This window comes from Helianthus annuus, chromosome 14 (genome assembly GCF_002127325.2).
Source record: "Helianthus annuus cultivar XRQ/B chromosome 14, HanXRQr2.0-SUNRISE, whole genome shotgun sequence".
NCBI lineage: Eukaryota > Viridiplantae > Streptophyta > Magnoliopsida > Asterales > Asteraceae > Helianthus > Helianthus annuus.
In genome coordinates this window covers 116,361,885-116,386,399 of record NC_035446.2, presented here as the reverse complement: position 1 = coordinate 116,386,399, position 24,515 = coordinate 116,361,885, and the positions used below count along the sequence as shown (strand labels likewise).

At 33.2% G+C, this 24,515-nt stretch overlaps 3 protein-coding genes across 3 annotated transcripts; all 3 read right to left on the bottom strand.

Annotated features, from left to right (window-relative positions):
• Positions 1 to 14,110: 14,110 nt before the first annotated feature.
• Positions 14,111 to 14,971, bottom strand: LOC110907200 (ATP-dependent DNA helicase pfh1-like). Its single transcript, XM_022152216.1, has one exon. The coding sequence runs from the start codon at positions 14,969 to 14,971 to the stop codon at positions 14,111 to 14,113; it is 861 nt and encodes a 286-aa protein (XP_022007908.1).
• A 25-nt stretch (positions 14,972 to 14,996) lies between these two features.
• LOC110907201 lies at positions 14,997 to 19,793 on the bottom strand. Its single transcript, XM_022152217.1, has 8 exons — positions 19,700 to 19,793; positions 19,315 to 19,605; positions 19,182 to 19,235; positions 18,466 to 18,744; positions 18,098 to 18,338; positions 16,839 to 17,779; positions 15,458 to 16,675; positions 14,997 to 15,217 (listed from the first exon to the last, which is right to left on the bottom strand). Exons 1-8 carry the CDS (start codon positions 19,791 to 19,793, stop codon positions 14,997 to 14,999), a joined length of 3,339 nt encoding a protein of 1,112 aa, XP_022007909.1.
• An 884-nt stretch (positions 19,794 to 20,677) lies between these two features.
• LOC110907203 (replication protein A 70 kDa DNA-binding subunit A-like) lies at positions 20,678 to 23,657 on the bottom strand. Its single transcript, XM_035983045.1, has 10 exons — positions 23,578 to 23,657; positions 23,420 to 23,430; positions 22,683 to 22,785; positions 22,426 to 22,529; positions 22,225 to 22,309; positions 21,983 to 22,109; positions 21,696 to 21,904; positions 21,486 to 21,609; positions 21,206 to 21,391; positions 20,678 to 20,935 (listed from the first exon to the last, which is right to left on the bottom strand). The coding sequence occupies exons 1-10, from the start codon at positions 23,655 to 23,657 to the stop codon at positions 20,678 to 20,680; spliced, it is 1,287 nt and encodes a 428-aa protein (XP_035838938.1).
• Between the last annotated feature and the right edge of the window lie 858 nt (positions 23,658 to 24,515).

The window sequence follows — 24,515 nt, the reverse complement described above, 5'->3', positions numbered from 1 at the left end:
CCTACCTACTAACCTTGATGAACGGAATGTTAATTCCGATCGTAGAGGCAACCGAGATCGTGGAAATCCCGTGAACGAAGACCTATTTTTCAACATTGACGACTTGCAAAATGCTATCCCCGATGATGAGCCGTTTAGTGTTCCCGGTTACCAATCGTCGGAGCATGTGAGTATTCACTCGGAATACTCGGATGATGGGGGTAATTATGATGATCGGGTTGATGATGACGGTTGGGGGTATGTGAACCGGAATGTCTACAACGCGAGAGGGTTCGAAGACGATGAATTTGGCTATCAAAATGCCAATTTCGTGGGGGATAACAATTACGGGTATGGGAATGTGAGAAATGACGGTTACTGGAACAACCGCCAACCACGAAACAATAATCAAAGGAACCGGAATGACGGATTCTACAACAACAATAACAACAATGGGAACCCTAATCGGCTTCCTCGTTCCGTGGGAGGTAACCAAGGTGGAAATCGAGGAGGTAATAGAGGAGGTGATCGAAGGGAGAATCGATGGCCGGTTGATCAAGAAGTTAACGGTCCACATCGTCGTCAACAACCTCCACGGGGAGTAAATGACCATTTTAGGCCGGTGGTCACTGACAATGACTCTCCGATAGTTTGTGAAAGAAGAATGTTTGATTGCAAGCCCCATTACATCAACATCCTCCCCCACTTCAACGGGAGGTCCAATGATGAACAGTATACTCATTTGGCGGCGTTTTCGGCCATATGTAGTACTATTGGAGGGCATGATTTCGCCTTGGAAGAGGTCAAGCTTAGATTGTTTCAATTTTCTTTGAAGGACAAGGCGAAGCAGTGGTTTCTCACACTTCTGGCGGGTAGTATTCGCACATGGGCTGAAATGCAACAAGTTTTTCTTGATGAATACTACTCAATGGCGAAGACCGACGATGCTAGAGATGAAGTTCGGTCTTTTCGCCAACTTTCGAGTGAACCGCTACATGAAGCCTTCACCCGATACAAGGAATTGATTCGGAAATGCCCTCATCATCAAATTGAAAAATGGGAGTTGGTCAAATGTTTCGTAAGGGGTTTGGATGATGAGACATGGAACCACCTTGAGTCGACTAGTAATGGAACCTTATTAAGCAATCATGAGGACGACGATTGGGAGTTCCTTGAAAGGATGAGTAAAAGGTCAAAAGCGAAAGAGTCGGCTGATCGGGCCAAAAAGCACCCCACCTCAAGGTCTTGGCCCGACCGTGATGTGAGTTCTAAGGATCGAATTGAAACATTAGAGCGGGAGTTGGCTCGCATGAAGAAAAAGGAAGTGAATGCGGTGCAATACACCGTATGTGAAGAATGCGGAGACATCAGTCACCGGACCGAGAATTGTCAAGCCACCGTGGAGGTGAATCAAGTGTATGGGGACCAAAGACAATATGAAATGAACTCCAACACTTAACACCCCAGGTTGAGGAACCATCCTAACTTTAGGTATGGTAATGCCTCCAACCAAATGAACCCGAATTTCCAATCGGGAAATCAAGGTGGGTATTCACACCAAACTCGCCAAAGAGGTTACAATCAAGATGGTCACGGGTCGACGAATAATAAAGGAGGTGGTGGTGATTTGAGTGCCAAAATGGATGCAATGCTTTCAATGATGCAAGAGTCCAAGAAAGAGAATGAGATTCAGGACAAATCACATGAAGCATTGGCAAAGCAAGTGGGCCAACTCGCGGAGGAAGTGGCTCAAATGAGAGGAAACATTGGAAAGCTTCCAAGTGACACTACGATGAACCCAAAGCATCAAAGTTCAAGCACGTGCAATGTGAGGAATGTGCACATCAGCGCGGTAAGTCTTCTTTCAAATGATGAGGTTTGTAGTAGTGTTGAAAACATTCCACCACCACAATGCGTTGATGGTATAGTGGAAAATACAAGTGATGAGTCGGAAAGTAAAAATGAACAAGGAACGATTTCACAAATTAAAATTGAAAACATGAAGCATTCTTCTGGGATCCAAAAGGTGGTGGAGGCAAAGGTGGAACGCCTTGTGAAGAAGTGACTGCCTGCAATGAACTTGAAGTGCTCTTTGCTGAAGAAGCCATCTGCTAGGAGATAATGAACACAATGACAAAAATTTCTTAGGAATGAAGCACCAATTTCCCCACGGTGGGCGCCAAACTGTTTTGGTCAAAAATCAAGCTAGGATAATGCAACCAAATCTTCTGTTATGAGGAATGATGCTTGAATCGATGAACAGATGTATGAACAACTTGCAAATAAAATGAACAAGTGACACAAGGATTTGTATGAGGAAAAAGCCCTTGATCAAGAGATGATCTCTGGCATAAAAAATCTCGGGTGATGGAAATTACCGATCACCAACTACAATTAAACAAATGATCTTTACAACTCGGGATGATAACAAGCTTGTTACAAGGATCACTAGTGTGCAATGTGTATGAAATCGCCAATGGACTGTTGAGAGCTGTTTCGAGTGTGTGTATTTGCTAATAATTTCTACCTCAAGCTTGTTATCCCCTTTTAAAAATAGAAATAATCTATCTAACTAACATTCCGCAAATCACGCTAGCCTCCCACTACATCCATAACGGTTACTCTAGCTGAACAGGTGCAGAATACAAGAGCATATTCCCCAAGAATATCGGCAAGACTTGGTCCAATGCGCATACTCATGCAAAATAAGCTTAAACATGGTGAGAGAAACTGTTAGTATAAGGATAACAATGAGGATCCTGGATCCTGATCCTGCAACACCTTCTGAGGATCCTTAATTCAAGCAGAATTGGGGATCCGTGATCCTGACAGTATTTGAGGATCCGTGATCCTTAGGTTTAGAAAATCTACCCCTAACACTTACACATTCTAAGACTACTCACATTGGCAAGCTAATATAAGTTGAGTTGCCACATGTCAAACATGTATTGGTTTCAATATAATAAACAAAATAAAAAAGAAAACGAAGTTGGCCACCTGGTCGTTCAAACGACCTAGGTCATGACCCAAGAATTTCAAAATATGCTCATATGTTTTGCCACTTGTCTAACTTTGGTTGGTCCACTATTTTTTATTTCTTTTTTATTTATCATCTAAACTACTTCTTCTCCTAATGAGTAAATTACTCAAATAACTTGTCTTATTTAAATTTAAAAATAAAACTAAATGCACTGTATTTCTTTTTTTTTTTGTGAACATGCCGGTATAATTTTTATTGAAAAAAGCAATTGATGTTATCAGGATCTAACGACGATGTTACACAAAAGCCAAAAAAAAAAACACAATGTATACTAGAAAATACAATTTCGTTGGTAAAACACAAACCATTGTAAAAAAACACAATTCATGTTATCAGGTTTGTAGGACAACTTCACCTACATCTATAGTAAAACAAATTAAACTGAAGATATTAAATGTTTGAAATAATATATGATTAAATAACACCAATCGGAATTAAATATCAATGCAGACAATTGTTATACACTTATACATATGGAAATACTTGAAACAATAAAGAAAGTTCGAAAAAACAACCACCATTCCCTATAATATAGCATAATAATTTCTAATCGATCGGCGAAACAGTGGTCTCAATAAATAATGCTCCTTTCGAACCGTTGTAGGAATCAACATGTTGGAGGTATTTAAAAACTTCATTGCTTAGGTCAACTTCAACAACACCATCCCAAACGTTTTTTATCAACCACTTGTTGTTTTGAAATATATTGGTCAATTCGCGTCTTTCTTCATAATCAGATATATGAGGATTATTGATAGAAAACACCTTGATCCAGGCTTCATCTTCAGCTTTGTGCAAATCAGTAGTTAACTCGGGAGACATTCCAACGACAATAAAATGGAGCTTCTTTCCAATGCTCATAAAATGTCCTTGCCAAGGATTAACTTCTATACTTTCGGGAAAACGAAGGATTCTAAAAGTTTCGAAAATAACATCGAAAGCAACTATATAATTCTCCAAAGGTGGAAACCACTTTTTTGAACATACGAAATATATGGTTTTGCCAGAATAAATTCCGGGAGACCATGAATAAAGATGATTACCGAAATTAGTTCCCCTTAAGAAATCTATTTCTCTCCACGTCTCACGACGTCGTGAATAAACACTAGTAGTAACGACATCAAGAAATATTTGATGTGAAGCACTTTAAGATCATTGGTTTCATCAAAATACATTCCACCTGTATCACAGTTTCGACCGTACCAATGACAAAAGTAGTCGTTGGACAACAACTTATGGCGCCTGGTTGTTGGATTCCAAAGGATCAACTCACAGCAAGTCTGTTCATTGCACACTAACAACAGCCCATTAAATGACGCTAGAATACGTAAGAAGGTAGGGTTAACGTTGTCAGGAAAAGTGATGGTTTTGCTTGTAACGACATCCAAATTCCCACCTATTACGTTGTCAACGACAATTGACATATCTTGCAAGGAGAGAAATTTCTTATGTGGTGAATTTCTAATTCGACAAGAATGCATCATCTCAAACATATGAGTTGACAGTTCGTTACGAAAATCTTTGGAAACACATTTCAAACGACCAATAGCTTTGGCAGGGAGCCTTGTGAAAATTTCATCGACGATCATTGCAAACCCAAGCTTTTCCATTTTATGATCTATGGTGCTACAATATAAAATATAACAAATGAAATACAATTGAGACAATTGAACATGTAAATGTTTATAAATAAACACAATGTATACAACTGCTTTTCAAACACGACCATGTGATAAAATAAAACTAACCATCCACGTTACTTATATATAAAACAACTGTTAATGACAGCAGTTTAACATAATATTAACACAATGTTAAACAACTGCTGATGTTAGCAAATATTGACCTTTCTACAAACATTTTGTAACACAATAACTACTAAACAACGTAACCTAAATGTTAAACCACTATTCGATGTTCAAATAAAGGGAAAATATACGTATAAAAAATCTGCTACTAACATTAATAACATTACCACAATGTAATGTATTCAAAATTCTACACAAAAAACTATTTGAAATTCAATATCATATCAGACTAACTTTTGACAACAAAACATAAGATTCCATTAGAATAAAAATACGACCAATAAGTCTTAATTGATTACAAACCATTTCACTATAACATAAACTACGACTAAAGTTAACAAAACTACTTATATGAAAATAAAAACCTACGCTTCAACTCCATTGTATCATTAACTTGTTTAAATAAATCTAACATTTGTGACATTAACTGCACATCCTTCGTCCCATTCTTACTGTTATTCAAAAGTGCCAGGTCACGAACGGCAGTTGGAGACATTAAACGCAAGGTCTCAGATACAAGATCACAAGAGACAACTCCATTCTTCATAGCATCAAAGCATTTCCTTAGATCTCTGGCAATCACAATCTCAATTTCAAATTCTTCCATCACTGCTTTAAAAAAGAGTTCCTTGAAATCCTCTCCTTGATTACATGATGATGCCATCAAAAAAAATTTACTTTTTAATTCGATATCTGTAAAACTTAAATAAGTTGAGATACATCATACATGAAATGTGTGTGTGTGTGTGTGTGTGTGTGTGTGTGTATATATATATAAAGGGCTTATGGTCACTAACGCGAAACTATTAATGGCAGCAATGGTTACATGATGTAAAAAGTGCTCCGGGAAACGATGCAAATAACTGAAGAGACACATGATTACATACAGTTATTACTATAAACACACAAACCATTAATTAAACACGGGAAACTTAACATGATACACGGCTTACTATGCATGAATCAACGAAAATATTAATTACCTTTTAAATTATAACGAAAATATTACAAACAAAGAAAAACATGCATGTTTAAATGAAGGGAAAATATACACATAAACAAACTCCAACTCAACGTAGTACCATTACCAAAATATAATGTATTAAAAAATTTACACAAAAACATATTGAAATTCAAAATCGTAACTAACTTTTGATAACAAACATAAGAATCCATTAAAATAAAACTACAACGACAAATAAATATGAAATGATTACAAATCATTTCACCATCTAACCATCATCATACATAAAAAAAACATAACTAAACAACCTAAACACCCAAGCTAACGTTTCCAAAGGAAAAACAACAACGAAAGAAAAAACAAAAGTGCCACGTCACGATCATATTAGCCCATCGTGGAGTGAAATAAAAGCATCGATTAACCTTTTTAATTAGCAGATCATCATCTTACGAATCCTCACCAAAACTGTCGATTTCAATCACCTCATCCCACTTCCAATTCTTCAGCGCCTTTACCCTTTGATTAATTCTTCTGAAATTAGGAGGCTAGAAAATAATATGTCAGTCATTCATCTAGAATATTAACTAAACACAACTAAACATATAGTTAAGGAACCAACCTTGTTGATCTCATGCTTCATAGATTTGTCAGGACATCCAACCAACGCACCAAACTCCAAGTCAAAGCCTTTAGCTTAGTTCTGAAATTTACATAACAAAATATAAATAAACATAATAAGTTTCAGTATAAACATCACCAACTATCACTAACAAAATAATTTACATACTTTAACATAAACGATTTACCTTTGCAGATTCGATTGAAGACATAGTCAAGTCCGGAAGTACTCCAAACAATTCTTCAAATTGAATAACAATATACTCGTTAATAAAATAAACTACCATGTTGTACTAAAACCATGTTATCTTACAATTTTACAAGAATTATTACGTACGTTTCCAGTTTCATCAGATATCTTACTCAACTTTTGAAAATGATCATCCACAAACATGTTATTAGCCACAACCTGGAAAAGAAAAAAACAACAACTGTCAATCACTGTTGTCATAGTATATTACAAAAATAAACCAAAAAACACAATATTTGTAAAAAACACAATGATTTGAAATAAAACACAATATGATAAATAATAACACAAACTTCATCATAAGCTTGCTTATATAAATGTACATTCTCATTAGAGTAATGAGTAAATTTATGTAAATGACCATCCACAAACTCGTCAGCTACAACTTGACAAAAAAGCATGTCAATGATTATTTTACTATGATAACACAAAGGATTGCTAGAAACACAAAACGATTGTAAAAAATACAATGCTATGTAAATCCCAATCCTTTTGACAAAACAAAGTGATATATACATTTCCAACTATATTTGACGACTTCATAACTGCTGCATGCTTCATATCCACAACGCTGTCCAACCCAACAAACTGAAAAACAAAAAATCATTATTCAAATGAGCAAACATGGTTAAATAAACACGATGCCATATAAATTAACAACTTACATTTTCCCCATAATTGAATCCTCATCATATACAACATTATCCATCGATCATAACTGAAGCAAAACACCAACTAAATCAAAAACTATTTTCGAAACATAAGGCTAGAGGGTATCGTGATGGTCCTCCAAGGGAGGATGATCCGCCACCTAAGCGCCACATCATAGTCCTCCCAAGATGGTCCATCCCACAAAACTAGAGGGGTATGGGAGGATGGTCCTAGAGGATCCTACCCCACAAAACTATGTATAAGTATTAATGCCTAATGTACAAATCCAATTCACAAACAAACAAACAAACAAAGCTGGGCCCACCTTTGGATCATCCTCAACGTCGATATTCCGACGGAGAGGACGGGGACGGGATGAAGACGGGGATGGCGGGATGGGAGGACGGGCGTCACACATGGAGGACGGATGGGCGACGGTGCCATACCGTCTAGCCTAACAAACATCATAAACACATAAAATATGTAACGATCTTACATTGATATCCTTTATTGAAAACGATATAATACAAAGCATACACGAACATATATATACATCTTGTATGCTAACTTCCACGAAGAAGTTATCGAAGATCTCCGACATGGTCTGAAAACTAAAAGAACATGCACCGAAAATAGCTCATCTCAAGTAACCGTAGCTCCTAAAAAAGGGCCAAATTTTGGGGGTTATTCCGGTCAGGATTAAACCTTAGAAATAACCGCCATGATCGGACGACATAGATTACTCCAAAAACGGTTATTTTTGTCAAAATCGGAGGTTTCTTAGCGGCGAACCATTTATTAATAACTAGTGCTAATACCCGCGAATTTCGCGGTGTTGAAAAATGACATGTTTATACTTCTTGTATAAATGATTTATGTTAGTTATCATCACCGGACTGTACGAATAAAATTATAATGGCAATCTGAATTTAAAATACTAAAATTAACAAACGCATTGTACCGCGAACGTAAATAAAGGGGGATCGAAAAGTAAGTGTAAGATATATGTTTTTTGGGGTTTTAAATAAAAACTGAAAATCTATTACCGTAGCACTTATGCTTGCTGGAGTTTCGTAACCAATAACTTGGAATTCGTTTTCGACCAGTTGAAAAAACAATCGTCACCTAAGGAAATATGTTCAGCTTCAAGTATATCATGCCATCCAACAACACCGTACCTATGGTAGATAAAATATGAAAAAAATTGTTAGTAATACATATACAAATACGGTAAAAGATAAATAATAAATAAGATAATAAATTGATTGACAAACCTTCTTTGACCATCAATATTGTGTGTACGAAGATTCTTAACCCAAGTATTTCCTTTAACAACTTTGATCTTTACTTCAGAAAACTCATTTAAACGACTTAAGTCAGTAATCAGTTTGGGAAGGATCTACATTTTGTAAGAACATTAAAAATATGTAAATGTTATTAAATGAAAAACATTAAAAATTAGCAAAAAAAAAGCATAGTATAATACCAATTCATTAGTTACTGTCATTGCGAAAAAAGGATAGTTAGGATCGTCACTAACTTGTCGATAACCTTCCACATTGCTAATATGTTCATATTCTTGCTCAATCAAAGGAGTGTTGTTTAAAAAAACTTGACGACCGTGTTTATTGAATATCGTAATATTAAAATGTTTCACGTCGTTTATTTTAAAACACAAAATATCCCTAGGATTTAACCTTAGATCTTCAATAAATTTAAACCAACCATCAGCAAAACAATAATTTGGACCAATCTTTCTAATACGGACTTCCCATTTATGATTCTCGGATACGTCAAGTATAACCTTGTTATCCGGTAAAGGATAATCATAATGTTTTGAAAGAAAAGTATCCGGTAGAACCTGTAATAAAATCAGTTATTACAAATTTATGAGTATTATGTTTTTACTAAATCAAGATTAAAAAAAATCTATAATAAAATTACGTACCTTTGGACTTTGTAAAGGATTTTGAATATTTTACAAAACGGTTTCCCCAACTCTTGATTTGGATCATGACAGAAGAACTTGAACTTGAAAGTACGATCACCAAGATAATTTAAAATAATAAAGAAATATCCATGGCCAAAGTAATTTAAAAGCTCAGACCATCCATCCGTAAAGTAGAATACATCTTCTATTAATTTGATAACAACACACCATGAATGCGTTTCATCAAATTTAAGCCTAACAATTGAGGATTCTAACTTATTCATCCATATAAATCTACTCATACATATAGGTATAGCCTGAAAACCAAAAAAAGAAAGGGAAAATTTCTTTCGAGTAAAAGATCAAACAATACTAATCATTAGTTTAAATAAAATAATAATGAAAGTTATGTACCTGTTGAAGGGATAGCGGATCAAGTATAGTTATGATAAAATACGGACCATGATGATACATGTTAACCCAAACATGAAAGTTCATAAAGAAGACTAACAATCGAATAGTGCTGGCAACACATAGAATGAAAGAAAAAAATTATGACTATGTATTTATGTGAGAAAATTGGGAAAGTATAATTAAAAATACTATAGAATCAAAAGTTGTTATAACTATTTATGTAAATAATTATTCAACTAAATATTGGCAAAAAAAATATAGAAATTAATGAAATGTGTAATAAAAATTTAAGAGATTTATAAAATCTTGCTAGTAATAAAAATTTAACAGATTTAACGGATTTATAAAATCTTGGTAGTAATTAGTTAATATCTATTTATGTATAATATTCAAATAAATAATGGGAAAAAAAAACAACGTTAATGTCAAATTATGAAATAAACGGATATATACAAAATACAAAATATCAATACTTAAATATTAAAATTAACATACCTACTACAATCATCACATATCAACTCAATACTCCTGCAACACTCATATCATCTTCATTCAAAATTCACAAAGCTTAAGAAACGTAAATGGACGGTTGAAGAAGAAATTGGTAAAGTAACTTTACCGACTTATTTTCCGATCATTTTAACCGGAATCTTCGCTTTGATTTACACACTTATTATCAAATCACTTGAGCACCAATTTTCACTTTGAGTGACTTCACCGACTTGTTTCAGGCAATTATTGATAAATTACATGTGAAATCAGATTTTACTTTTTTATGAAATTAAATGTTGTGTATCTTATGTGTATCTAAAAGAGATTATATTCTATTGCATGTGTTTCAAACTATATAATTTCTGTTAATTAGATGATTTGGTTGATATATTTTGTGGATATTGTTGTGAAAATTAAAATTTCTTGATTAACATTGTTATTTGGATGATTGAATAGGTTATACCATAAAATTTCTTGATTAACATTGTTATTTGTTGTGTATGTTATGTGTATCTAAGACGGATTAGATTGTATTGTATGTCTTTCAAAGTATAAAATTTAGGTTAATAAAGTTATTTGGTTGATATATTTTGTGGATCTTCTTGTGAAAAAAGTTATGATTTTTTGGTTTAACATTGTTATTTGGATGATTGAATAGGATTACAGTGTTATTTGGATGATTTAGTTATATTGAAATTGGATTACATTGATGTCATATACTTTTCTTTTTCATTATATATGAGAATATATGTATACACTAAGATTAAACACTAAAAAAAGAGGTATCTTGTTATAAATTGATGGAATAGAGTATTTATTTAGTTGTAATCAAATACATTGATCAGATGACAGTTCCTTTGTTATTGTTTATATGTATATTGTATATTGTATTATTGTATATTGTAATCAAATATATAGATGCTATGTTACAGGTATATAAAAATGACTTCGTCATGCGTAACTGTGTTAGATGAGGATTTCTCGATGAAACTGGTATGCTACAAATGTTACAAAAAAAATATATCTAAATTGTGTTACATAATATCTAATAGATAAATTTAACCACAGGTGCTGCCAATTCACTTTGTTAAGAGTGTATATGGTGATTATTGGCAAAGAACTAAACTAACGATACATCATGAAAGTAGAAGAAGTTGGCCAGTTTATTTGAGAAGTATAAGCGGGGAATCTGTTATAACTGACGGTTGGAATAATGTGGTAAGGGATCTTCAGTTGACAAAGCAGACATTCTTGCGCTTAAGGATAATTGAAGATAAAAATATTGAACTGGATTGTTTCGTCGAGAACATATGTGGTGAATCTTTTTTAACAGTAAACCGTTACGGCATTTTAAAGATAATAGTAAGTATACGATTATGTATGAATCTATTTTTTTATTATAGTTTTAAAATAAATGATATACATATATATTTGAGACTAAAATGCTACATAACTTTTCAGGTGATTCCAGAAGCTTATGTCACAAAATGTTACTCTTACACGCCAGTCAACGATTATTTATAACATATGTGCAGCAGGACAGATTTGGAAAGTTGAGACGAACAAAATAAATGATAAGTATGTTTTTACAAAAGGTTGTCCGAAGTTATTTGATGATCTTGGGATAGAAAATGATGATATAATGTTATTGATGAAGACGGACAGCAAAACATTTGAGTTAAAGATTTATCGTCGAGGAGTTGAGGTTGTTTTGACCAACAAAGAAGAAAGTGAAGATGAGTCTCTACTGGAAATACCTAAAGACACATACTACAAAAATGTCCAGTTTGTAAGTATTTTCAACTTCAACTATAACGGTTTACTAATAAATACGTCTCTTTTGCGAATATCTTATTGTATACCAGACATTCTGTGATGATGATGATGACTCGATAGATGAGATGATTTCTGAGGTACTAAGCTTATATTTATGTAGATTAAAATACATTACAATCCAATTTTGTAATTTTATTAACTATCATACACAGATTCATGAAGGTAGTAAAAACAGGAGGTGAATAAGAAGATTGCTGGAAAAGAAAAGTCGAAGGTAGAAACAAAGATTTCGATGACAGAAGAGACAAACAAACCAACAAAAGATGATGTAATTGTTTCAAACATAATAATAGATGATTAGTTTCACTAACATATGTAGACATATTTAATTAATAGTCGTTGGTTATTGTTATCTAAAGTTAGTGGTTCTCTTAACAGGTTAAGAAGAAAGGAAAACAGGTAGAGGCATATTGTCATGCGGAGGTCAGTAAGGAGCTGATATGCGGGACAGAAATTGAAATGCCAAACGTCTCAACAGTTGGACAGAGAACTCGGAAACGGATGGTACGTATATGATAAAATAACAATATGTAGTGATCAACATTTGTTATAATTTTAGATATTAGTCTAAATATAATGTATGTCTTAAAAAATAAGGTAAACGAAAAAAGAAAGAGAGATGATCATGCATTGAAGATACTGGATATAATGTATGTCTTAAAAAATAAGGTAAACGAAAAAAGAAAGAGAGATGATCATGCATTGAAGATATTAGATGTTGAAGGAAAAGTTGTTGAAAGGACAAACACTGTTGAGAAAATTGGTAAATATGATTTCACACAGAAAGGAGAAAACCGCATGGTATGTTTTTTTACATAATCAATAATAAACTGAAATACTATTACATGCATATGGCTGATTTACTTGTTAAATACGACATTCATGTAGAGAATGCCTGCTAATGTTGTAAGACTTGCCGGATTCAGAAATAAAATGCATGAGTTAAAAGTGAGGAACATGAATGGAAAAACCATCAAAATGAATCCTAGGCGGCAGAAGAATGGAAATGCTGTAAGGTATGCAATCGAAGGTTGGCCGATGTTCATGAAGGAGAATGGCCTTCGTTTGGGTGAGACACTGCATTTCACATGGTAAGTTTAGGAAATCTCCTGATCTTATCACACGTGGATGGGGTTAATGCATGTTAACAGGTAATCTAATGATGAAGGTGTTTGTGTAGAAGAAATGATGACTCTTTTGTGATCATGTTTTTATGTTTACTCTTTTTTGGACAAATCATCTATGGTTATCATGTTTTATTTTGTTCCTAGGTAGTTTAAGGTTAAAGACAATTACTATTATATCATCCAATCATGTACCATATTTTTGAATGTAATTAACAGTTGGTATCGTGTATAAACACTTGTTGGTTTTCAATGTTTAAATATATCTATTTACAAACTAACTTGTGTTTGTTTATATGTGCTTTAGATTGTTTATATAAATTTTATGTAAGATATATTACAAATGTAATGTAAAAAAAATCTAAAGGAAAAAGTAAAGATAAATATCGGAATAAAGCAAGGAATAATATCACAGTTGGAAATTAATATTAAAATAGTGAAACTATAAATTTGAGAATATCTCTTTTTACACAACATTTGTAGTTTTATTAGTAACGTTCCCATCAGCGTCTAATATTAACATCCTTAAACCATCCATGCTTTTGACTCTTGAAACTGCAACATATAGTTGTCCGTGAGTGAAAACAGGCTGCTTTAGAAACAAACCAACCTTTGATAACGACTGTCCCTGGCTTTTATTTATCGTCATTGCAAAACACACAGCTATCGGGAATTGCCTTCTTTGAAGCTTGAAAGGTATTCGTTTGTCAGAGGGGGAAAGATTGATCCTTGGTATAAAAGTTCTAGTACCAATATTATTACCAGAAATCACTTTTTCTTCAATAATCCGATCACCAAGTGTAACGACTTGTAATCTTGTACCATTGCACAGACCGTTTTTCTGATCAAGGTTACGTAAAAGCATGATAGGAACACCAACTTTTAAACCAACTTATGATTCGGCATTCCTGAAACTTTAAGACCATTTAGAACATCGGGGGGGGGGGGGGGTAAACATTGTGTCGAATATGGTCAGTTACATTCTCAGATTGGCAGATAGAATCTTAACTTAGATACTCTTTATGATCACCAGGAAACATTGCTAATAAGGTATCATTTATCTCGTGAACAACGTCGTTCTTAGGAGCAAGTATGGCTCTTTCTTGAAAATAATTTGGATCATTGAACGATTCAAGTATCGAAGGATATACAAAGTTGATCAGACTACCAATAGGGTTAGTGGACTCAGTAATCAACAGTTCTTGAGGTATATAAATAACAGCTTCTCTGTCGTTGCGACCACCAAGTTTTCCCTCGCCAATATCCAAAAGCCATTTAGCAAACTCTTTTGTCTTGTCAATATCACCATGATTCATGCCAACAGTGAGCCTCATGTTTTTTGTTAGCGTTAGTAACTTGCATTTATTCCATATATATGACAAACTCAGTGAAGCATTCACGATATCTTGTCTAGAGCCATTAGGAACAACAGGAAGAATCTGTCTAAAGTCACCACCAAATACAATTACCTTTCCTCCAAAAGGTAAAGCTTCGCTATTTGAACAATCAGGCATCAATATATCTTTTAAGGTTCTATCCAATGCTTCAAAGGCATGTTTATGAATCATTGGAGCCTCATCCCATATAATAAGTTGTGTTTTTTTTAAAAGACACGCAAGTTCAGATCCAGGCTTCATGCGGCAAAGAGAATCCTCATTTAGATTCAGAGGGATGGAAAAGCGAGAATGGGCTGTTCGACCTCCAGAAAGTAGCAAAGAAGCTATACCGCTTGAAGCAACATTTAAAACAATTTCAGACTTACTTCGAATTGTTGCCGACAATGTCTTCCAAAGAAAGGTCTTACCGGTGCCACCATATCCGTAAAGAAAAAATACTCCTCCTTTGTTCGTTCTAACAGATTCCATAATCTGATCAAAAACATTACGTTGCTCATCTGTTAAAAGTTAACATATTATTCAACTCATCTTCCATGGTATTTTGGTAATAAGATAACTCCTCGTTGATCAATCGATTGTTAGACGAAGAAATAGACTCATCATCAGGGTAAGGCATATTTGAATAGTTCCTCAGCGATGAGTTATTACGAAGTAAGAACTTCTTAATCTCTAACAATGCCAAATTCTTTATTTCTTCGTCAGAGTAATTTAAATCTGCAAAAAAAAATAGAAGATGTATTTAATAATATAATAAGTCGTACTTTCGAGTATTAAAATATATTTTGGTAAATATGATATAAATGAATTTGAAGGGTAAATAATAAACATTTTTTTGGACAAATGAAGTTTTTTTTTATTTCATTTAGATAATAAATTTATAAACAAAAAATAATTAAATTAATAAATATATTAATTGAATATTAGATAACATGCAAAAATTAAAAAATGACATACCATCAACATTTAAATGTTTTTCTTGTCTATATAAAATGTCATCCGATAAATACGTCCATGTCTTCTCCCATACAAAATCAGGTCTAGACAAACTACCAGACATCAGCATTGTTCCAAATAACGTCCGTAGATAAGTAGCGCTTCCATACACATTAGCTTCTTTAATAGCTTCAATGTACTCGTTGTCATCATCCAAAAGCCCTAGCGCATAGCATGCGTCCCTGAAAGTTGGATACCAAGTACCATTTACAGTACGAATATCTTCAAAAGATTTTGGTCCCTTTACTTTGTTCAATAATATTCTGAGGTAGTATGCTTCACCAGCTGAAGGAAACACCGAATGAATCCTACCGATTGAAGGATGTCGTTTCCTTATATCCCAACTGCGAGTACTTAATTTAAAAACAAACTTTGATGGAAACTCAACATATGTAAGATTACGTGCCTCAGGTAATCTTTCGTTACATTTCATCCAAGATAAGAACATAGTAGAAGCAACAGATGGTTTGTTAAGAACCTCGTCAATGTCATCGTCTGCGCCATATACTACGTTTTGCTGACCAGGTAAATGAAACGACAATCGAATAACTGCGGGATATCGATAATGAATATCATAGGAAAAGATCCTCCAAGCAGATTCGCATGCAGAAATATACCGACAATCGTAATACTTTTCTATCTCATCGACTACAGGTTCCTGCTCATCCTGATTTCCACTTTCAACAACTCTAAGAGTAGTTCTATCTGGGCCTTTGTTAATGTACTTGAACAAATATTTGATAGAACCAACTTGATTGCACCATTCAACGTTAATATGCGCCTGGTATCTTTTTAACAGCACTTTACTATATGGAACAACATATCTATTGTCTACGTTCACACGTGATTTAACAACAGATAGGCCAGAATCCCTTCTACGATAATCTGGAAATCCTTTTTTATCCAAACATGTTTCGTTAACAAATTTTTTAGGAAACTTCTTGAAACACTTACGATCGATCATGCAAGGACAATTCATATTGAGAGGACCACACGGACCATGAATCATGTAGTCTGCCACAAGTTTATATAACTCTGGATCCTCGGCTATGTCTGGAATTTCGGCAGAAATGATTGGATCTAGTTGGTCAACCGATAGTATCTTGCTGTCAGAATGCATGAATACACATATGTGTGCATGAGGAAGTCCGCGTTTTTGAAATTCAACAGTATAGACAACTACAGAGTACAACAACAAAAATATCATAAATTAGAAAAAAATATAAAACTAACTTATATTATCAACAATAAATATAGATTAATAATAATAATACTAATAAAAAATAAAGTAACGTTATTTAAAAACATTAGCCTTTAAATGTTATCGTATAAAAAAACATACCAGAATTAACTCTACCCAGCAACTTGCCTTCTTTCAAGTCTTTTGTTATGGAATCTAGTTTTATCTTGAAAATTCGACACAAAATATCCGGTCTATCTTCAGGCCTTATCGTCGTATCTTTTAAAAACCTTTGCACTTCCGGCCATTTTGGATTACATGTAATAGTGATGAAAAAATCTGGATACCCAAACCATTTGCACAAAGACATTGCATCTAAGTAATTTTGCATCATATATCGAGAACCGCCAGTGAAGGAAGATGGAATAAAGATACGTGTTCCAATTTTTGACATATCTTTTTTACCAGCATTATTTGCATTTTGTATATTCTGAACAGTTTCTGACCTCAAATGCGTTTGTTGTCGCCGTATGTAAAACAACCTTTCACTCTCGATCATAGTGTAAGCATCAACAACAAATTGTTGGAAAAGTCTTTTTGCATTACGAATAACAGAAAACTTATCGACACGATCTTGTAATCTGTAAGCAAAGAACTCACGCATAGTACACATTGGACGTTTGATGTTCGTGTCTGGATTGAGACCTCTATGAAGAATGTCAACCCTGTACATATCTTCTCCATATGGAAATAGAAGAGGGTATTGTAGAGAAAGATAAGAAGAATGTAATTCACTTATGCGCTCAATCCGACCAGATCTTCTTTTCACTACTATATCACGATTCTCAACAGCTTGAGTCAGATCTCCAATAACTAATGCAGCAACTTCAGAAGCTTCAGGAAGGTTATATGTCCTACCATCTTTGGATCTTTTACCAATAAGACAAAGCTTCAAGTCGATGTAAGGGTTTTCATTTAAACAGTTTCTAGCTTGTCTATAACTTTTAACCAAAGCGTTGTTAGTGTCTAACATAAGTGTAAGTTCCTCAATGATCTGAACATCAAAAGCTGACTCAGTTGTTGTAAAAGAAGTGTTTGAGCCCCTATAAAATTAACAAAATGTATGGATTAATAATGTTTATATATGTATTACTAACATTAATAGCATATAAAATAAATCCACCAATATAGGTAATTATAAAGACTATGAAATTAATACATACCCAACAACATTTTGTCGATTAAATATTTCATTATCTGTGTCGTATATATACAACTGGCTGAATTTTGGCTCATTTCCATCATCAGGTAATAGACTCCCAATAGTATGATAATTTTGACCACTTAATCGAAAGACTTAAGGTGCATTTCCACGGTTGATAGTTTTGTCAATCCTTCCTCCCATAGATGTAAATGAGAACATAGAATTATAACGCCGAATGTTTTTTAAAAAGAATTTGCTCTTCGCACTGACGCCAACATATAGATCTTTCAAAATTTCAGGAGGCTGATTAAAATCAGGTAACAAAACTTTACCGTATGAACAACAAAGGAAATAGTTAAGTTTATTTCGCTTATGTTCTCCCCTATCCGCCTCTGCTTTCCATAGCTTTGCGTTACACGTTCGACAAACGATTATCTGGTCACCATGATCCAAGTAGTCTGTACATTTTTTTTTGTATTTCAGTTAAAAGATTAATATTATTAAACATAATAAATCTATGTTGTTAAAAATCAATATGAAAATAAATATGTGAAGCAGTAATAAATAAAAGAGGATTAGCTTTACCTTTTGAAACACCTTTTAAATGTTGATCTATGATATCAGCAACCTCGTTATCATCATCTGTTGTCAAATCAATAATAGGTATAGGTGTTAAGTTTCGTCGTTTTCTTACTAATTTACGCTTTCCTGATGATATTCTTGTCAATGGTGAAGGTTCGTCTGATGCGAGAATAGTATTTGGTGGAATTCTAGATGATGACGAAGGTATGATGTCAAGACTTAAAGTAGATGCTGAGTTGCTTGTAATGTTTGTTGGAATACCACTGGAAGATGCAATGTTTCCTATAAAAAAATATTATAACAAATGATATAAAATCATATAATAAAAAACAAACTGAAAAAAATATATAATTTCTTTAAGTATATATAAAAAAGTTTGATAATAATAATGTTTCATAAACCAAAATTAATGTACAGAAATGACATAGATTAGTAAAATTAGAGAGAAATAAAGTTGTTATGTTTTTTAAAACACTGGATGATAGACGAAAAAAATCTTATTTCATAATTTGATAAACACGACATTCCTCGCGTCTTACTTGAATTGAATTTAGATGAACTGGAAGAGACATTGATGCTTGATAGGACGCTAAAAGATGATCTATTCAACGTAAAAGTTGTGTTCGGACTAATATTCTCTTTATTTTTAGTATAAGAAGTTAATGTCGATTGAGTCTGTGTTGAAATTTTATTTAATCTTTTGCTATTCAAATATATACGTCTAGCCTTCCTTCTTTTTGCAGCCTCATCCTTGTCTACATTACGTATAGCAACTAAAATGACATATACATTAGTTAAATTTATATAAATAAAATATTTGTAATAAAGTAAGTAATATACATTTGAAAATACCATTGGAAATATCATGTGAAGGATATGTTGAAAAAGGAAGATTCGTGTTATGAATTTCCGAAGATGATAAACCGCAAGAAAAATTGATGTTTATACCACGGCTAGAAAATGATCTGTTATACATGGGAGATGTGGATGAACTTAAATTCTCTTTATTATTCTCAGTTGAATAATTTAGTGTGGATTGACTCTGCGATGAGGTTGTATTGAATCTTTTACTATTGGAATATATTCTTCTAGCTTTTGTTCTTTCAACAGCTTCAGTTTTATCAGTGTTGCTGCATATATCAACTGAGATGATATATGAATTAGTAAAACAATGAAATGAAATGAAAAGATAATTGAATAAATAATATTTCAAAAAAAAAAAACTTTAAGAACATACCGTTAGATATATCAGACAAAGGATTTCTTGAATTCACATTTATGTTACGAAAATCGGGACTTGATGCAGATGAACCTTTACGAATGTGAGACATTTTCTATAATGCAAAGTATAATTACTTGTCATATATTGTTGCACATAAATAAATATATAATATATAAAGTTAGATAAAGTAAATGTATAATGAGGACAGAACACGTACCTTATATCACGTGAAACCGGTAAGTATAATAGAATACTTTATCAAATTCGATAAGTGATTTCTTTGTTGTAAGAACAAATGATGTACATATAAATAACAATATATGAGAGTGTATTCAAGTAGTGAAAAGGAAATAACCTTAAATATGGATATAAATTTAATTGATAGTAATTAAGAAATAATGCGTTATTGTATTCCCTAAATTTATGAAATCTGCATTTTAGGTAATTACACGTTTTTTAAAAAACTTATTAGTTGGATCGTAAAATATATATATGGAATGTAGCAAAATTATATATCCGACAGGTATGCTTTCTATAATTATCACACCTTAACTAATTTAAATAAAATATTATTAGTAACTATAAGTGGACAACATAAATTAATCTAACAAATATATTTAAAATAATTTTCTTTGTTTTTTTTAAACATTGGAAAAATTCGATATATGTTATCATAATACATGTTCAAGTTACATGAATAGTTATAATAAAAACCACATACAAAATACACATATGCTATTAGTTAGTGTTAAATGAAATGTAAAGAAAAGACATTAAAATGGAAATAAAATTAACAGGTACATTAAAATGATGATTAGTATTCAAAACCAAACATCACAACTTTCGGAATTCAAAACATGTATTGTCCGGAAGAAACAAATAAAAACCATAAACCAAAACCACGAATTCAAACAATCAATTGTTTTAGACGACATCAACAAAAACCAACTTCTCAAAAATCACCAATAACTTAATGTTATGAAAACTTCAAAACTATTTCTCAACTTTAGGAATTAAGAGGTTCCTCTTCTCTGCACTATTGACATCCTTAACCTCGCCAGACTTATGGAGCTTCGTTGCAGATGTGTGAGAATCTTCTTCAACATCATAGACTTGAACCAAGTTTCGCTTCACTTCATCCTTAGCTAACATGGAATCAGGAGTATCAGTGACATCCAATGAAACAGGTGAAACGGTGCTCGCCATGTTAGATACAGGAGTAGTGTTTTCGGTTCGTTTGGCACCAGAGTCCTAACAAAAGACAAATTTAACAGGTTACAAACGCAACTCATAGTTGAACATATATATAATAAAACAAAGACTAATAAAACACAAATTCACACGAATACCTTGAAACCATCAGATGTCTAAGATTCAAATTCTGAAGCATCAATATTGAGAGAGATATTCTGAGAACACTGCATATTTTTTAAAATAAAATAAAAAAACGAAATATAAACTTCAGGAAAGTAAAATGTTTAAAACGTAAACCAATAAGGTAAGAAAATTTATATAACATACAGTTATCTGTGAAGAGGATTGCTTCTCTTGAAGTACAGATATAACGTTAGGATCCACACTCAGCTTGAGTATACCATACTTATGGATGTTATACTTCAAGACGTAGCTAGTAACGTCTATTTTAAAAGCAGCAGTCTGGCCAACCAATGCGTCTACTTCAGCAGGAATCTTCATGGAATCAGAACGCTGAAAATAGTAAAATATTGATCATTTATCAAGAAATATTAACTTTTATGTAAATATAAAACATAACCAATATGAGTACAAAAATAAAACTTACAAATTCAAGGTTGGTAGTAAGAATATCATCAACAGACTTTCCTAATAACTTCCGTGCTTCACGATCAAACAAAGTAAGTGTAACAGAAGCAGAAGGGTCTTGAACTCTAAGTTGAATCTTAAACCTATTGAATGTGGTAATGTCCATATTTTAAAAAAAAATAAACGTCGTTGATGAAAAATTGAGGGTTCAAAAGGTGTATTGACTTACTTGAGAGAAGAAGTTATAGTTTTAAAAGCACAACGATGAGATAGACAGGTAAGAACCTCCTTTGTAACAGCTGAACCTGATTCCTGGGTGTCCTCACTCAGATTAACAACTTTGTTGATCTTATTGTTACATCTATTACAACCCTCATAGAACCATCCTTCATCTTTGTAAACACCCAGTATATTACCCAGAACAATGACCTTGCAAACCTGCATATTTATATGATAACATAAAAATATATACAGTAAAGTTGTAGTGTAAACTTTTCCATTATCAAAAAATTATACCGTCTTAAGCGAAAAGACATCACAAATATTGAAAAAATCTTTGCTCTGCAAGATTTCCTCTTCAACAGATTTTGCCATGGAACCAAGGCTCGTGGATTCACTGACTTCAATAGAATTTGCAAACAAACTGTTGAACAAAAAAAATAATGTATATTTTAATAAGGTATACATTCATCATAATGTTGATAATAATTCAATCGATAAGGTAAATAAGAAATAATGTGTACAATCTTTTTTCATACCTGTTTCTGAACTCATCGACTTCAGGACAATCATGATTGCAAAAAAGACGACTAACCGTGTATGAATTGTTAACATACGCAACCCCTAGTAAGAAACAGTGGAAAATTAGAAATGAAAAATATATAATATAAGAAAAATTAGACTAAAAAAAGTTACTAAGGAAAGAAAACAAACCATTCCACCACTTGACCTTGCCAAACTGCAATATAATGATTGCATGAACATTTTTCCTTTGATACTCTCAAAAAACGACAAAACTTGATCACAGTATTGATCCCACAGAGTAAGAAATACCGTCCGACCCCTAAGTAATTAATGAAATTAAAAAAAAATGCTATAAATAAAGTTGCATAAGTTTCATTATATAAATATGGTAAAAAACTACAAACATATGTTTCCTATCAATTGTAACAATAATATGTATACTGGATTCTAAGATAATGGTTAAAATGCTTACTCCAGATCAGATATCTCTATAGTAACTTTAACAGACTGCTTTCCAGTTGATTTGTTAGTTACAGTCTCTTTTGGAAATGATCGACTCAAATAACCAATAACATCTACAACAATACAACATCGATCAATAAGATGAGGTTACAAAATGAAAAAAAAAATATTAATGAAAAAAACAATAACATATTTTGAAAAAAAAAATTCATATATGTTATGGGTGAAATTCTGAGCCCATATCCTGACCTTGTATCTTGATTTTTTATTAGTTGTATATGATCAAGATACCTGATCAGGATATCGGATCAGGATACCGGACCAAGATATTGGTAACATCCTGAGGCAATATCCTGACTATTACTAACAATTTGCTTGTAAACGTTGGCTACAAGGGACTAACGTTCATGAAGACCAAGTCATCCTGAAGACCCGCTCAAATTGGTTAGGATAAGGACGTTGATGGCGGAAAAATAGCTCTTGTAACGGTCAGCATTGAAGATTGGCGTGTTTTATGGAATGTTACGAAGATTGGTCAAAGATATTAATGTTGTAACGGTTATGGAAGCTTAAATCCCGGAGTTATAGTTAGGGCTGGCAATTTTACACGAATACACGAATACACGACACGAACCTACACGACCTTAACATGTATGTGTATGACCTTAACAGGTAACAGGTACTAAACAGGTAGACACGAAAATACCTGTTAATTTTCGTGTCTAAACAGGTTAGATACCTGTTTACCTGTTATATACCTGTTAAGACATGATAAGGATTTAATTTTAATTTTTTCATTAAATAAAAATACATGATATACCCTAGTCGCCTACACCGTATCACACTATCACTGATTCCTTATGTTATTTCCTTCATTAGTTCAAAAAAACATAAAACCCTAATACCTAATCTCTCTCAACTCTCTCAAAGTAGCAGCCGACATCATCAAGAATTCAAGATCCACCGCGACATCATCAAGATCCATCGCACCGGCATCAAGTCATCAAGATCCTCCTCTGTCAGCCTGCATCCACCGCCGGCCATCCACCACGCACAGCACTCCGGCAGTTCAAAGTAAGCTAGATTCGCACATATTTTGTAACTGTAGTTTCGACTTGACTTGTTTATGATTGAATCGTTCATATTTTTGTAACTGTAGTTTCGAACACAGACTTGACTGTTTGCGAATCACAGACTTGAGTTTCGAACACAGATTGAATCGTTCACAGACTTGAATCGCTTCACAGACTTGAGTTTCGAACACAGATTGAATCATTCACAGACTTGAGTTTCGAACACAGATTGAATCGTTCATATTTTTGTAACTGTAGTTCCGAACACAGACTTGAATCGCTTCAGTATGTGTATCTGTTTCTGTTTGTGATCTGTATCTGTATCTGTTTGGAACACAGACTTGACTGTTTGCGAATCACAGACTTGACTGTTTGTGAAGAAGTTTGAATTGTTGTTTTTTAAAAAAAAATCGCTTCAGTATGTGTATCTGTTTCTGTTTGTGATCTGGACTGTTTCTGTTTGTGATCTGTATCTGTATCTGTATCTGTTTGGAACAAATAACAGTATGTGATCTCTCGTTCCCAAAAAAAAAAAAATAATAACAGTATGTGCGCTGGTTTGGGTATTTTGAATAAGAACTGCTGATTAAAATCGAAGTCGGATACTTTTAGAATAAGAACTGGACTGTTTCTGTTTGTGATCTGTATTTGATTTTTTTTTTTGTAGAATCACAGTTTATGAACTTTTTGGATTATTTTGTGGACTGTTTCTTGTTAAGTATTCGGTATTTTGTGGATTATTTAAGCTGTTTGTGAACTTTTGGCGAGTT